The 17524-nt window shown below is 43.2% G+C and overlaps 2 protein-coding genes across 3 annotated transcripts in view; one reads left to right on the top strand and one right to left on the bottom strand.

Annotated features, from left to right (window-relative positions):
• dhrs12la (dehydrogenase/reductase 12-like a) overlaps window positions 1-5609 on the bottom strand; it is a gene marked incomplete at both ends in the record, with an annotated part of 48010 nt that extends 42401 nt beyond the window's left edge. Inside the window, one exon of the mRNA XM_084322119.1 lies at window positions 5554-5609. Within this exon, the coding sequence (XP_084178245.1) occupies window positions 5554-5609 (56 nt within the window). The remainder of the gene's footprint in view (window positions 1-5553) is intronic.
• wdfy1 (WD repeat and FYVE domain containing 1) overlaps window positions 1-17524 on the top strand; it is a 135769-nt gene that overhangs the window by 116859 nt on the left and 1386 nt on the right. The window contains exons 1-3 of one of the 2 annotated variants that reach the window (XM_084319351.1): window positions 6563-6694; window positions 9659-9837; window positions 17300-17408. In XM_084319351.1, the coding sequence (XP_084175477.1) occupies window positions 6692-6694; window positions 9659-9837; window positions 17300-17408 (291 nt within the window). In that variant the 5' untranslated portion in view covers window positions 6563-6691. Of the gene's footprint in view, window positions 1-6562; window positions 6695-9658; window positions 9838-17299; window positions 17409-17524 lie in introns of those variants that run through there. The other variant, XM_084319352.1, reaches the window with a different exon arrangement.

Raw genomic sequence — 17524 nt, 5'->3', positions numbered from 1 at the left:
CATAGCACAGTAATGACTACACATAACACAGTAATGACTACACATAACACAGTAATGACTCTACACATAACACAGTAATGACTACACATAGCACAGTAATAACTACACATAACAGTACTGATGCTACACATAACACAGTAATGACTGACTCTACACATAACACAGTAATGACTACACATAACACAGTAATGACTCTACACATAACACAGTAATGACTCTACACATAACACAGTAATGACTCTACACATAACACAGTAATGACTCTACACATAACACAGTAATGACTCTACACATAGCACAGTAATGACTACACATAACACAGTAATGACTCTACACATAGCACAGTAATGACTACACATAACACAGTAATGAGTCATGACCCTACACATAACACAGTAATGACCCTACACATAACACAGTAATGACCCTACACATAACACAGTAATGACTCTACACATAACACAGTAATGACTCTACACATAACACAGTAATGACTCTACACATAACACAGTAATGACTCTACACTTGACACAGTAATGACTCTACACTTGACACAGTAATGACTCTACACATAACACAGTAATGACTGACTCTACACATAACACAGTAATGACTCTACACTTGACACAGTAATGACTACACATAACACAGTAATGACTGACTCTACACATAACACAGTAATGACTCTACACTTGACACAGTAATGACTCTACACAACAGTACTGATGCTACACATAGCACAGTAATGACTACACATAGCACAGTAATGACTACACATAACACAGTAATGACTACACATAACACAGTAATGACTCTACACATAGCACAGTAATGACTACACATAGCACAGTAATGACTACACATAACACAGTAATGACTACACATAACACAGTAATGACTACACATAACACAGTAATGACTCTACACATAGCACAGTAATGACTACACATAGCACAGTAATGACTACACATAGCACAGTAATGACTCTACACATAACACAGTAATGACTACACTTGACACAGTAATGACTCTACACAACAGTACTGATGCTACACATAGCACAGTAATGACTACACATAACACAGTAATGAGTCTACACATAGCACAGTAATGACTACACATAGCACAGTAATGAGTCTACACATAGCACAGTAATGACTACACATAGCACAGTAATGACTACACATAGCACAGTAATGACTACACATAACACAGTAATGAGTCTACACATAGCACAGTAATGACTACACATAGCACAGTAATGACTCTACACATAGCATAGTAATGACTCTACACATAGCACAGTAATGACCCTACCCATGGCACAAGGACAATAGGACCACACAGGACAATGCAAAACACATGATAGACTGTAGACTATATCAGGGCTGTCCTCAACTAAAGAAATGCTTAGTCAACTAACTAAGTTATAGGACTTTTGTCCACTAAACAATTAGTTAATTTAACTGACAAATCTAAAGCTGTATTTCCCACATCAAGCTGGCAGCGTGGCTACATGGTGAAGGAGGCAATTTCCACCCTATGTTGTAAAGTGCTTTGAGTCTGAGAAAAGCACTATATAAATGTAATGAATTATTATTATTATTATAGCAGCATGCGTGAGGGGGAGGGGAAGTACAGGCTGGAAAAAATATAATAATAGAAATAGTAATAATAATAATAACATAATAATGTGTTGTCATGAAGAAGGGCCTCTGTAGTGCTTACATTTGAGCATGGGATACCAAAACAAAGACAAGATAGTCTAATCAACTAACAGATTCTTGGTCAACTAGGACCAAACAGACCGATTCATTGACTAATTGACAGAGAGCAGCCCTATCACTACATGAAAACATTGTCCCTGATTGTGATCAGAAGCAGGTGCGGTTGAGGTGCACTGAACTCCCAGCAGGGAGTGTTAACCCCAAAACAAAAACAAAAGAAAAAGGTTGGAGGCTAGTGCATAAACCAATACACACACTCATTGTATGATGGGCTGGTATTTCTTACCTTGCGGGGGCCCACATGTGGGCCCCTTTTAGGACGATTTGCCCACCGGCACTTTGGCGACCCCTAGTGACTCGGGTGTGCATATTTTGTAATACAATATATAAATCGAATTGAAGGCTTACTTGTTGCCTGTCGATAGCGACAAAATCCGACAAAATCCGACAAAATCCTTTCAGCGGTTCTCGAGTTACATGCCAGTATTTGAGGCTTGTGCAAAGTACACGGTATTGCGCAAAATACCACTCCCGACTCTTGGGGCTCTAGTTCCGTCAATCATTTGGCGATCTCGAAAATGATTGTGCAGGGTTGTAGCCAATGAGTGTGGCTTTCCAAGGATACCCCATCTGGGGATGTATGATCTAGGATCTAGGTGAAAAACGAATGAGCAAAAACAGGAAGAAAAAAACAGCCGAATAAATTGAAGTCTATGAGAAAACTTCTTTTGTACACAGTTTACCAATATCACTCCTAATCACTCATTTCTGAATGGGTCTTTATGAAATTTGGGAATGTTTGGACATAAGGCTTTAGGCTATGGGTCCGTATGGATTTGTAAGCCTCCATGCAGGCATTCTGGGGAAATACTACGTCTGGACTACTAACTACTACAGAAAACCTTGAGTAACAAGTTTTTCTACAGCTCAAGTTCAGACCTATGTTACTCTATTACGTTAGCACTAAAAGTGAATTTTTCTTTCTGGAATCAGAAACTTCAGAATGTCATCTTTCAAAAGAGACCAGGCTCATGCATGTGCTATAAGTATAAAGTATAAAGTATGTTGTTTTGGTTTGCAAAAAAAGTATGCAGTCCTCAAAAACGAAAACTGAAATGGCCACTTTTGGGGGCGCAGGTTAAGTGGTTAAAGAAGGATGCGTGTGTGTTGGTGTGAGTGAGCGAGCGAGCGAGCGACTGAGAGACTGAGCAGATGTGTGTGTGTGTGTGTGTGTGTGTGTGTGTGTGTGTGTGTGTGTGTGTGTGTGTGTGTGTGTGTGTGTGTGTGTGTGTGTGTGTGTGTGTGTGTGTGTGTGTGTGTGTGTGGAAAGGGAGAGAGGGAGCGTGACAGAGAGACCCACACTGAAACAGCAGGTCAGATAGCAGCATCAGTGGCCCCGACACTGAGACAGCAGGTCAGATAGGGTCAGCATCAGTGGTCCCCACACTGAAACAGCAGGTCAGATAGGGTCAGCATCAGTGGTCCCCACACTGAAACAGCAGGTCAGATAGGGTCAGCATCAGTGGCCCCCACACTGAGACAGCAGGTCAGATAGGGTCAGCATCAGTGGCCCCCACACTGAGACAGCAGGTCAGATAGGGTCAGCATCAGTGGCCCCCACACTGAGACAGCAGGTCAGATAGGGTCAGCATCAGTGGCCCCCACACTGAAACAGCAGGTCAGATAGGGTCAGCATCAGTGGCCCCCACACTGAAACAGCAGGTCAGATAGGGTCAGCATCAGTGGCCCCCACACTGAGACAGCAGGTCAGATAGGGTCAGCATCAGTGGCCCCCACACTGAAACAGCAGGTCAGATAGGGTCAGCATCAATTTGCCACTGTATGCCTCATTACGGCTTTACTGTAAAGATACAATGAACGAGCGAGAGTGCTTGCATCACCCGTTAGGCAATGAGAGAGACAGACAGACAGAGAGACGATGAGAGGGGGACGAGGGCAGATGTGAGGCCACTCATGTGACGGCAGCATGGGCGTGTGTGTGTGTGTGTGTGTGTGTGTGTGTGTGTGTGTGTGTGTGTGTGTGTGTGTGTGTGTGTGTGTGTGTGTGTGTGTGTGTGTGTGTCTCGGTGGCATCAAGGACCTCAATTACATCCATTGTTAATCAGGACACACCATTGTTATGTGCGGGCAGCGGCGGGAGGTGAAGGGAGCTAGGCACCGCTGTGCAGAGCGGGCTCTTCAAGGGCTAAATGCCCACTCTGTTCCACGATGTCACGCTGGGACCGATTAGCACCGGGTCAGAGCGGGTAGAGAGAGCACACTCTCTGACAGAACAAAGGAACAGGGAGAAGCCGCCACAAAAGCACCTCTTCAGGAAGCTTGGCTTGTTGTTTTATACTGGGGTGGAAAGGCGACCCAGGGTGAGATGCTATGTATAAGCCATTTAGGGTTCCATTCTGATGACACAAACCAACCTCTATCCTGAGCTTGTTGAACCACTGTAAATTGGGTCTGATTCATGAATGGCTCCTTTCCTGTACATCTGTTCTCTTCTCTTCTCTTCTCTTCTCTTCTCTTCTCTTCTCTTCTCTTCTCTTCTCTTCTCTTCTCTTCTCTTCTCTTCTATAGTCATCAAACAAAATGTGGATACATTTGAGCTTAATTCTAACTATTTCTGTGAACCACTTTGGCAGGTAACCAGCCAATCAGTCTTTTCTGTACTAAAAACCACTCTGACTGCCAGGAAATTAAACAGGCAGTGGCTGGTAACATTCTGAATGCATCGGCTGTCAAGCTCTACTCCATTCTAGTATCTTCTCTTCTGCGCTTAGCTCTGATCTAACAGAATATACAATACTTCTATTTGTGTTCTATTCTATTGTATTCTATCTCTAATCTAACAGAGTAGACCTAGGTTCCAGGCTGACCCTGCATAAGTGGAAAGGCCTCAACTGGCCTCATCCCACCTGAAACACTACCTCAAAGGCATTATAACCCCCACTCTATCTCTAGCAGATAGGACAAAAACAACACACTGTCTTATAAGCTTGCAACTAGAACATGTTTATTGTCCACAAATCCTTTTGTCCTAAGTGATCTCTCCCACGTACCTGCTCCTCAAGACTTTTATTCGAGTGCAGACGTATTCTCCTTATCTAGCAGATGAGAATTATACTCTCAATCAGTCAAAATGTATCAACAAACAACTCCAGTAATTGCACCCCCAAGAGGAATGCACCTAGACATAAAGAATAGCGGGTTCAGATAACTGAGATCATGCATAATCCTCAAATGGTGTATAACTAGCTTTTATTGTGGAGCAAATTGTTTTCATAAGCAATAGGTATAGGTCTTATATGTTCTGTTAGGAAGTAGATCCCTATATTTTGCGGATATTTTTGTTGACAGAGATGTCCTCTATTATGTACAATAGCCCACAATATTTCACTGGGCTCAAATACAGACTGAAACATGAAAATAAAAACAAATAATAAACAAAAAAGCATAATTATATGTTTTCAGTGTACACTTTCAAGTTGTTTCTAATTGGAATTGAACAGAATGACTGGCTACTCTGTCCAGCACTGGTATAGCTGGTTATGCACATTGTAGATAATGTGTGTATAGCAAACATTTTAAACTTTTCTCAAATACAGACTGAAACATGAAAACATAAACAAAAAAAGCATAATTTATATTTTTCAGTGTACACAGTCAGAATATAAAACGTTTAGAATGAGGCACTAGTCATGTACACAACAGGCGAGGGCCAAGTGATTGAAGTGAGTTCAACAGCTGAATATCGCAGGCAATCGAGATTCGTCAAGGATAGGATCCAAAAGCCATCTGATTTTTTTTTTCTTACCTAGTGAATTCAGTCAGTCCTTTCAGGAACCACGCGGAGTTGCGGTAAAGAGACATCTTTTCACTCTCTGGAGCCCTCTCGTTCCTCGATCGGTGCCCTCTCGCCTCCAGTTTTAACACGGAGCGACACCACGTGCACCCTAATGAATTTGCATTGGTGGCCTGTCACCTTCCGCGGCCGCCAAGCGGCGAGGACACGACAATGTTCACCAGTTGGCCCCTAACCTTACATGACTTCATTTGGTCTGTCCGATATAGTGTCTAGTAGAACTTTTTGGAAAGATTTGAGAATTATATATTGTGCAAAACATCACACGATTAGAGGCGAAAAGTATTATCACTTATTTTGAATATGACAATTTATGCACAATTCTTATTTTATTAGCAAAATGTCATATTCATGAAACTACATTTCTTACTTCAACTCCATCTTTGAAGTTGTTTCTCATTTAAATTGAACAGAATGAACAGCAGGTTCGTGAAATTGAACAGAATGAACAGCCCTGGAATGTAGCTGGTTATGCATATTGTAGCGATGAGTGAAGAATAGCAATCAATTTCAACTTTTGAGTGCAATGACAACGAACGATTTTGAAGAGATAACAAATGGGATGATGGTAGAATTGGGCTAATTATATGAATATGTAAACAAATTATAGCGACAGGTGGTTTTAACTTGCAAAAATATGACAACCTAACAAACTTGTTTTTTTTTTAAATAATTAGTTACACGTCCAAAGTCACTGAAGAAACATATGAACATAATATACCGACTTGCCCACGCCCAGTCAAGTTTGTTAGGTTGTCATATGTTTGCAAATACAGGTACAGGTAGCCTTTCAGCATATTATGCATTGCATATTATGCTGAAAGGCTACCTGTTCCCCATACTGTAGCCTAGTACTACTGCACCTTGCCGGTAGTTGACAGCGAACCAATCCCAAGCCAGAGGATGACAGCAGGGCGCGGCACCGCTATCTTCAGAAGGTGCTGTTTTGCAACTGCGTTTACGCACAGTTCTGGGAAGCCCTGCGATGTCGCCGCATTCCAAGATACGCAAGAAATAAGACTGGGCTAAATATAACGATTTGAAGTCTTCCTGTCAATTACGCGACCTTCCCGCAAACAACTGTGACAAAATGGTGAGCATTTATAGAGTCCTCGCTTACTTTTAATGGTGGGTGGGCTTACTGGGCTACTTTAAAGAAGCCAAGTCTATGCACCTGCGTAAAACGATACCTGTGTCGCGTCTGGTATGCAAATGTTCACAACGCCAGTGTGCAGTCTATTTGTTTAGAAGTGATTTAGAAGAGCTCACATGTGCCTTGATATGTTGACACAATGTTAGATTCAATCTTTAATTGCATTCAATCATTATTTAGACTCGAACGATCAATTTGAGAGTAAACTAATTTCCAATTATGTGACATCATGGAATGGTTGCTCAAAATGCAAGGTTTTGAGCTACAGTGTAATAGCCACATTCTGTGGAGATTTAAGAAGCTATTTTGTTGGTTTCACTTTTAGTGCTCTTGGCAAAGCCTGTGGCTGCGCCTTAGGGCAAAGAGCAGCTCTGACAGGCGAATTATAATGTCAAAATAGCTTTTTACTTGTAATTGCAACAAGCACCCCATAAATGTTATTGCGGTGTAATAGTAGCCTAGTGCAGCAACCTCTTGTAAGCTCCTTTTGTTTTGGATTGCACCTTTGTTTATCTGTGTAACTGTGTCTATAGAACTATTTGCTTTGCTATGTGCGCCCTGTAGTTACATATTAGCCACATGTTAATAATACCACGCGTTGACCTAAATTACACACTATATGATCCTACTCACAAAACAATGGTAGATTGTGCTACAGCCCTCCTACCTAGCCCACTTCACAGTCTACCTACACCAATAGGCTACCTTGTTTCTTTTTCTTTCTTTTACCTTGTTTCTTTTTCTTTCTTTCTTTCTTTCTTTCTTTCTTTCTTTCTTTCTTTCTTTCTTTCTTTCTTTCTTTCTTTCTTTCTTTCTTTCTTTCTTTCTTTCTTTCTTTCTTTCTTTCTTTCTTTCTTTTTTTACATTTGGTTAAACACTAGGACTTCAATATGCATCATGTCGTTTTAGGAGGGAAATTACAACCACACAAAACTGAATAAGTATTTTCACAATTGAGTAAATTACTTTACAGTTTACTGTTTTACTGTAATGTTTACTTGCCATGTGGCCTAAATGTAGTTTGCAATACATGTTTATTTAATTTTTTTTAAACTTTGACCAGTCAGCTGGTTCTTTTTAGCGTTTATCGCTTTTTCGTCGCATTCATACTTGGTCAAGTTCGACCGACAGAAGCAGGCTGAAAGGGTTCAGATGGGGGGAAAGACACTCTGGGAAAGGCACGGCTGCCGTCCGGGATTCGAACGCGCTCAGCCCCAGATCCGCGCGAGCGCGGTTGTCCACGGCGCTGAAATAGCACTCGCGGTACGTGGTGAGCTACTGGAGCTCCCCCTCAATACATGTTTATTATACAAATTACAAGTATCAGTTTGGTTCACGCTGCCTCAATTTTTTTTTAGTTTTGATAAGATAGAATAATTCAGAGAACTATCAAATAATTGTTATAAGTAATTTCCCTCACATTATTACACAGCTTTCAAAGATGTATACTGTATTATAACAGTGTATGAGCCGTAAGCTCTTCTAACGTTTTGTATGTCTGTTCATGAAATTCCCCATCTTTAGCCTAGTTATTGATATCGAAACTGGCCCCCATAAATGTACAACCCCCCCCCCCCCCCTCCCACCCACCCACCCCCCCTTAAGGCATAAATGTATGCCTTAAGTATCGTATAGCCTATTTCACACACCAGAGACCAGTCTAAGAAACGTGTGATGGCAATTTAAAAAATACTTTGTCTCGGTTTTTAGGAAAAGCAATGAGAGCCAGAGAAACGCAAAAGTCCTGATAGAAGTGTTGTTTAATATTTGCAAATATGTCTCTCCTACCAGTGCCTCCAGTCGAGACACTGATACCAAAAGGATGGCAGAAAAAGTGAGAGCCCTGATACAGTGATGGGCACAACCATTGTACATTTTCACATGACCAGATAACATTAATACATTGTATGCATGCAATGTATGGATGCTTGAGGCAGCAAGGGGATGCTGACCTTAGATGTTGCCTGAGGCAAGTGGGAATGTCTTTTGTTTAGACTTTGCCTCTTTCACAGACGCTGTCATAAACCATCAAATGATGAGATTAGTTTAACATGTGACTTGATCAGAGCCCGGCGTGCTGATCAACATATCTATTCTACTGAAGAGCTTCCCCTCAGGCCGCTGCTGTGAACAGGTCTCTCTTTATGGGCCTTGCCAGTTTGGCATCATCATCATATTTTTGACCTAAGTTTCAACTTCAACTTGGCATAAAGTATCAATTGGGAAAATCGTCACTATGGGGCAAACCATAATTTCTAATTTCTAATTACTGCAGTGTGTAATTTCTAATTACTGCATAGTGTATCATTTATAATTACTGCATAGTGTATCATTTATAATTACTGCATAGTGTATCATTTATAATTACTGCATAGTGTGTAATTTACAATTACTGCAGTGTATCATTTAAAATTACTGCATAGTGTGTAATTTACAGTGTATCATTTTTTATTACTGCATGTGTCATTTACAATTTCTGCATAGTGTATAATTTATAATGACTGCATAGTGTGTAATTTACAATTACTGCATAGTGTGTAATTTACAATGATTGCATAGTGTGTAATTTACAATTACTGCATAGTGTATCATTTATATCTCAATTTATATCATTTATATCTCAATCCTAGAGTTTGAGTGTCAAAACTAAAAAGGGTTCTTTGTTCGTCCTCTGGCTGTTCTCTTAACTCACAGAGATACAAAATGTTATATGAATTTAAAGCAGCCCTCACCTGCCCAGTACAGGGACTAATAGTGAGGCACTGCCATGTTATATTCATCATTGAAACCCCTTGTGGCACACACTTTACTTGTAGCTTCTCTACTTTTCATAATTTCACGCTAGGGCTCCACTTTCTTCTTCCCGGCCCTCCCCCCTTCTTCCTGCCCCTCCCCCCTCCTCAGATGCACTTCCTGCTCCTGTTCAGCCGGCAGGGGAAGCTGCGGCTGCAGAAGTGGTTCACACCGCTGACGGACAGAGAGAAGAAGAAGGTGATCCGGGACATGACTCTGATGGTGCTGGCACGCCAACCACGATCCTGCAACTTCCTCCACTGGCGGGATCTCAAGATCGTCTACAAGAGGTGGGGGGGGGGGGTCGGGGGAGGAGATGAGCGGAAGGGAGGGAAGAGGAGGAGGGTAGATGAGAGGAGTGGAGACAAAGAGAGGAGATGCGATAGAAAAGAGGAAGGGAGTGGAGAGGAGAAGAGAAAGAGGAGAGGAGAATAGATGAGAGGAGAGGATGAGAAAGAGGGGAGGAGAAGAGATGAGAGGAGAGGATAAGAGGAGGAATAGGAGAGGAGGAGAGATGGGAGGAGAGGATAAGAGGGGAGGAAACGGAGAGGAGGAGAGATTAGAGGGTAAGGGAGGAGGAGGGTAAGAGAGGAGGAAGATGATAAGAGAGGAGGAAGAGGGTGGGAGTACATTGTCTGGTTCTGGTCTCTGGGCTGCTTGAACAGATTTCTCTCCAGTTCAATTTAACTTTATTGACTTGAAATACATCAGTATCGCTTGACAAAGCAAATGGCAGCAAATGCCCGATTGAACGGCAGTCAGTCAGAATCAGTCAGGCAGTCAGTCAACGAACAAATCAATCGATACATCACAAGGTACCCTGTAATCGTTAGTTAAGAAGTATACATGGTTGTATACATAATATCTTCTTCTCTCCCTCCCTCTCCCTCTCTGTCAGTGTTGGAGTCCTTGGTTAGAGTCAATAGGGAGGTGTAGTGGTTGCGTCGTTGCCGTTTTTCGTGTTCCACCCTCTGTCCAACGCAATGTATTTCCCCATTGCCCATTTCTAAATCGTCTCGTTTAAAACAAATAAAGCATTAACATTTGCATGGTGTACCTTTCTGTGCTTATTCATCCACAATCTATAGCTCAACATGAAAATATTCGCAATTAATCATTAAAAAAAATTGCTGAATTTTATTTTAACCAAAAATGCTTAAACAATAATGTTAGTGATAGACGGGAACTAATTTTGTGCAAAAATGGAAAGCTTTTCAATTTCCATGCGGCAGAATTGTTACAATAGCCGATAATCCATTTTCCCAATGATGAATCCCTATACGGGTGGAACAACCAGTGACGTCAGACTACACCTCCCTATTTTCAATTCAATCAATTGCATTATGTAACAGAAGCTCTACAGAAGCTCTACAGAAGGCATGTCCAATGATGGTCTTAATAATTTCCCATCCTGACATGACAGAGTACAGACTCCAGTAGTCTCTCTCTGTACAGTATGTCTGTATGGCGACTGGCGAGGAACCCACCCTTTACCTTATCATAATGCTTAATGGTTAACCTACACACACACACACACGCACGCACGCACGCACGCACGCACGCACACACACACACACACACACCTACACACACACCTACGCGCACGCACGCACGCACGCACGCACGCACACACACACACACACACACACACACACACACACACACACACACACACACACACACACACACACACACACACACACACACACACACACACACTATGTCTGAACACACAAACACCCCCTCTGTTAACATTGGGTTAACATAGGCTTAAGAGAATAAAGGAGTAGTTTAACATAAAGGTTGAACACACATCTGATGGATCCAGGACCACATGGAGGCTAATGTCAACATGCTAATGTCAACATGCTAATACCTATTGTCCTCTGACTTTTATGTCCTTTACTCACAGCTGTATGTCAAATAATCCTCTTGTGTCATAACCACAGCCATCAACATATTGAGCTTAGCACTACAACACTACAGAATGTTAACTCTTTCACTACCTCACTACAATGGGTTAATGCTTTCACTACCACACTACAGAAAGTTAACCTTTAGTGTGGTAACTTGAAACTTGGTAGTGAAAGGGTTAAGCCCAGGGCTGGATATGCCAAAAATATCATATAATATAAAAAAAATTGTTTTGACAACATAATGATATTTGACAGTATTGGTTTCCAGTACAATTTACAATGTATTTCTTTTAATACTTTTTTTTATATCTTTATATTGTAGTACAATTTTCGTTGTGCTATTTCATTCAGAATAGTACATTTTCTTCAAATTTTTTAAATACTGTTGCAAGGGAAAAAAAATATTAACTTAAAAATGTATATTTTATATAGTTTGTTTTTTAATATAACATATTTTAATATATTGTGGACAACGATCCATAAAGATCCATACATTTGCATGGATCCGTGATGATATACAGTACCTTCATATTTGGTATACTGTACCTCCAAGCCTTTTGCACCCTAACAGATCAATGTTCAAAACAACGTGAATCTAGGTTGGTATCTTCCATATTTACAGCTTAGTCGTTTGGCAAAGCTGTGTCGGGGGAAGTTCATATTCAGCTCCAAACAGGAAGTAGACTTTATTAAAGAAAACGTAGGCATTGATAAAGAACATTGTTCTAAAGCTGTTACTGTTAGATCCTTTAGAACCCTCTCTATCCTCAACACATGTCCGGCAGCTTCTGCTCACATTCTGACTGGATTGATTCAAAAGCGAAATGAAGGTCAGAGGTTCAGTCCTCACCACAGCAAACGTGTCCATCATTGTTGTTGAAGGGTCCATAGAGTCACGACACTGCCTCAGGGTCGCTGCAAATGTGCTGCCTCAGGGTCGCAGCAAATGGCTGACCCTGACCTCTGACCCCTCTGGTGACACGCCAACATGCCTCTCAGAGGGATATGGCGAGATCTAACTTTGTCACATTTTTAACGTAGAACCCAAATGCAGGACGCTGAACAAGCAGGCAAGGTGACAAAATGGTGTCTTTAATTTGCTAGGGGCAAGGGGAATCAGGAGGGATGGGCGGGGGGGGGGGGGGGGGGGGGGCTTCCAGACAGGCTTGGCAAGCAGATGAGGTGACGAGCAGGTGAGTAATATATAAATGGCATCAGACGATCAGACAAGGACTGGTTGTCAGAACAGGATTCTCGTAGGGACGCTGTGATGAGTGGTGAGGACAGGATGACAAGACAGGTGTGTTGATTCCCAATGACGACCAGGTGTGTAGGTAGAGAGAGGCAGAGGGTAAGGAGGGAAAGGGAAACAAATAGACAAAACAAAAACAAAACACACCAAGCAACACATCGCTCATACTAAAAACACACCAAGCATATATCACTCGTACTAGACACACCAAGCAACACATCACTCGTACTAAAAACACAACAAGCATATATCACTCATACTAAAAACACACCAAGCAACACATCACTCGTACTAAAAACACACCAAGCATTGATTGATTGATTGAAAACTTTATTAACAGATTGCAGAATGGGTACAGTACAGCTCAATACATACAATTGTTAAGGGGATGCAGACCAGAGAAAGACTTTCGTCTTGTTTACATCAGGGTCCCCCATTTTCAATTCATCATAACATATATGACACACACGCCATACAGATCGACAGTACTGCTACATCTATACATTTATGACATACCAGATTTGCAAATACAGTACTGTTTTTGATACAAAGAGTCCAGAAAAGAGAGTATATACATTTGACGTAGAAACTATACATTGGAGGAGGTTGGGTAGGTGGGGTGGGGTTGGGTGGGTGGGTGGGGGGGGGAACTGTACATTGCAGGTGGTTGGGTGGGGGGGTGGGGGGGGTTGGGTAGGAGGGGTGGGTGGGGGACACTGTACAACTGTACAAGCAAAATTGTACATTGGAATATTGACAGAACCATACTTGGTAATTTACTGTACATTGGAGGGGGTTGGGTTAGGACATTTACAGGGGCCAGTTTCGAATTTCAGTCTCCCGTAGGTGTTCTTTGAGAGTGGTTTTGAAAGTGGGTAGTGATTCACATTCCTTTACAGCTTTGGGTAGGGCGTTCCACATTGATGTGGCATAATTGCGAAACGTGTTTAGTCCCTTGTTTGAGCCGAATCTGGGTTTAACATGATTTGTGGAGCTCCCTCTGGTGTTGTGATCGTGGTATTCACTGACCTTTGGGAAGTATTTTGACATGTACATGGGTACCTTGGTCGTGTAGTGTATCTTGTAGACCAGGCCCATTGCAAGTTGCTGTACTCTGTCGTCTACTCTAAGCCATCCTAGGTTGTCAAAGTGGGCAGGGGTGAGGTGGGTTCTAGGAGTAAGGTCAAGCAGTAGTCTGACCAGTTTGTTTTGAGATGTTTGTAATTTTTTATTTTTTTTTAAACTTTGACCAGTCAGCTGGTTCTTTTTAGCGTTTATCGCTTTTTATGGTCAAGCATGACCGACAGAAACAGGTTGAATAGGATATAGATCGGGGGAAAGACACTCTGAGAAAATACGGCGAGTCCGGGAGTCGAACTCGTGTACCCCAGATCCGTGACGCGCACAGTTGTCCCCGACGCCGAGATAGTGCCGAGATACGCGGTGAGCTACTGGAGCTCCCCTGTAATTTTGTTTTTAGCGCCTTTGAGGTGCTTTGGTACCATGAGGTGCAAGCATAGTCGTAGTACCCTTGAATGAGTGCTCCTGCCAGAGTCTTCAGGGTATTCTTGTTTACCAGAGAGGAGATCCGGTACAAGAATCGAGTTTGTTGGTTGATTATTTTTATTACATTGGATGCCATTTTGTCACAGGAAAGATTAGCCTCTAGGATGGAACCCAGGTAGGTAATTTCATCTTTCCTTGTGACAATATTGTCACCCACTGTAACTGAGAAGCCGTCGGTCTTGCTGAGTTTGTTATTTGAACCGAAGAGAATGGACTCTGTTTTGCCCATGTGTAATGATAGTTTGTTATCAGCGAGCCATATGCAGATTTAGCCTAGTTCCGAGCTGAGGGTTTTTTCAACCTGTAACTTGTTCTTGTCAGAGACCAGCAGGGCTGAGTCGTCCGCAAACAGGAACAAGTTGCAGTCACAAGCTGACATGTCATTTGCATAAATTAGGAACAGTAGCGGTCCTACTATGCTTCCTTGTGGAACACCACAGCTCACTGGGAGGGGGGGATAGGGTACCGTTTACCTCCACCATCTTTTCTCTCCCCTCCAGGTAGGATTGCATCCAGCTCACTGATAGACTATCAAAACCAATTGCTTTAGCTTGTCAATCAGAATGGTGTGATTGACAGTGTCGAAGGCCTTTTGTAGGTCCAGCATGACCATGCCGCAGTATTTGCCAGCAACACATCACTCATACTCTAATACTCTCATAATGAACCTCTGCTGCATTTACAGTATTCACTTTTAAAAATAATCTTAAATTGTTTTTAAGTTGTTTTTAACACTGTAAAGTAATTTTTTGTTTTTGTTTTACACTAATGTAATTTTAGCTATCTTAATTGTTACAGTAGTTTCATTATGCATTGTGTGTACTGACTTTTAATCATTTTGTTTTTGCAATAGTGATTGTTTTTGTATGTTTTTTGTGTGTGTGGACCCCAGGAAGACTAGCTGGTTGCTATCGCACCAGCTAATGGGGATCCCTAATAAAATAAAATAAAATAAAATAAAATAAAATACTAAAAACACACCAAGCATATATCACTCATACTAAAAACACACCAAGCATATATCACTCGTACTAAAGACACACCAAGCAACACATCGCTCATACTAAAACACACCAAGCACACATCACTCGTACTAAAAACACACCAAGCACACACATCACTCATACTAAAAACACACCAAGCACACGTCACTCATACTAAGGAGAAATAAACAAAAACACCACACACAACAGGCTGGCAGGTGTCATGGAGGATGAATTGTGACAGGCGACATCATGTCAGTTATTACTGTTATGGTTTGTAACCGACCCCAATCGCACAACACAAGACAGGTATGAGAGTAAGCCAAAACAGGGCATTTATTTATTACATAACAAAAAGCGGCACAGTCCCTTTAAGGGAGAACACAAAAACACTAGAGTCAAAAACATATGGAAAATGCGGCACTGTGCCTTTAAGAGGCAAACAGGCTAAGGGACTAAGGCTAAGGGCCAGGGCTAGGACCAGGGCTAAGTGTCAGGGCCAGGACCAGGGGCACTGGAGAGGGGGACAGGGACAGAGGCCCGGAGAGGTGGGCTGGAGACAGGGACAGAGAACAGGGTTAAGGCCTTGGACAGGGCGAGGGCCAGAGCTGCTTACAGGGATGAGGACAGGGTTCCGACGGCGGAGGCCTGGCACGGGGACAGGGGCCGACGGCGGAGGCCTGGCACGGAACAGGGGCCCGACGGCGGAGGCCTGGTACGGAGACAGGGGCCCGACAGCGGAGGCCGGGGGGAAGAGGCGCCATCCTCCCGTGGAAATAGGGAGCGATGACGCGCCGGCTTGACGTCTGGAGTGGGAACACCACTCCAGGCCTGCACGGAGATCCTCCTCGGATGCTGCAGACGGGCAGCGCAGAACACAGGGGGTCCCAGGGGAACGGGATGGGAACAAGCCATCCTCCCGTGGAATACTAGGGAGCGACGACGAGCCTGGGTCCAAGGGGAACGGGATGGGCACACGCCGTCCTCCCGTGGAATACTAGGGAGCGACGACGAGCCTCACCCAGGAACGAGGATCACGAAGAGACGCCTTCCTCCCGTGGAATCGGGAGCGATGACGAGCCGGCTTGACGTCTGGAGTGGGAACACTGGAAAACCTCCCGTAGAGAATTAGAGAGCGAAGACGGTGTCCCACTCCAGGCAAACGGCGACAGGTGGTGATGGCTGGCACGTCGTCTCACGCCGGAGACGCGGCAGGTGATGGTAACGTACAGGATGGTAACGTACAGAACTCCATGAACACAGAGTGAACACAGATACAGAGTCCAGAACACAGAGTCCAGAACACAGAGTCCAGAACACAGAGTCCAGAACACAGAACGACCCGACAAGGACTGGAGGGGAGTCTGCAACCTAAGTACTCTCCAGCAGATTGCAAACTCCCAACAGGTGCGTGAGGGTAGAGGAACAGAATGTCCAAGGGTGGGGGCTGGTGAAGAGTAGGAGGCAGGCAAAAGTTCTCACAAGGGTGGGGGCTGGTGAAGAGTAGGAGGCAGGGAAAATGCTCAGGGAACAGGCGAATCCTCACAATTACATTAAGAAATGTATAAGGGGGGCTCCAGTAGCTCACAGCATATCTCGGCGCTATTTCTGCGTCTGGGAAAACCGTGCTGCGTCACGGATCTGGTGGACTCCGAGTGCGATTCCCGGACCCCCCGTCATTTGCCAGAATGTCTTCCCCTGCTCTATATCCCGTTTCACCCTGTATCTGTCGGTCATTCTTGACCAGAAAAGCGATAAACGCTAAAAAATAAAGTAAAAAAAAAAAAAAAATTATAAGACCCACATTAATATAATCATTTCACCAGAGGGTCCAGTGATTGGTGGTGGTGTCCCCTGGATCAGGTAGTCTTGCTCATGGGCACTTCAAAAGGGCTGGACACGTTGGCTGTTGCAAAGATCAAACCTGACCTTTATGATGACAGATAATCTCTCGAACCCCTAGATGACTGCCCGCTCCAGGCTACCCTGTGCTGTTCAGAACCAGAACCTTACCCTTTCACCTCCTTCATTGCAGGTATGCCAGCCTGTATTTCTGCGCTGGTCTGGATGACCGTGACAATGAGCTGCTGGCCCTGGAGGTGCTGCACAGATACGTTGAGCTGCTGGACAAATACTTTGGCAATGTAAGCAGGATTTTGGACGTATTATATTTGAATGAATTTACATCATTGTCCATTGAAATAAATATTCAGTATGAAGTTACACCCACTACATAGCAATACTATAGGTTTTCTGCTCA

This window comes from Notolepis coatsorum, assembly GCF_963971535.1.
Source record: "Notolepis coatsorum genome assembly, chromosome: 1".
NCBI lineage: Eukaryota > Metazoa > Chordata > Actinopteri > Aulopiformes > Paralepididae > Notolepis > Notolepis coatsorum.
This window is presented reverse-complemented; position numbering and strand designations above follow the sequence as displayed.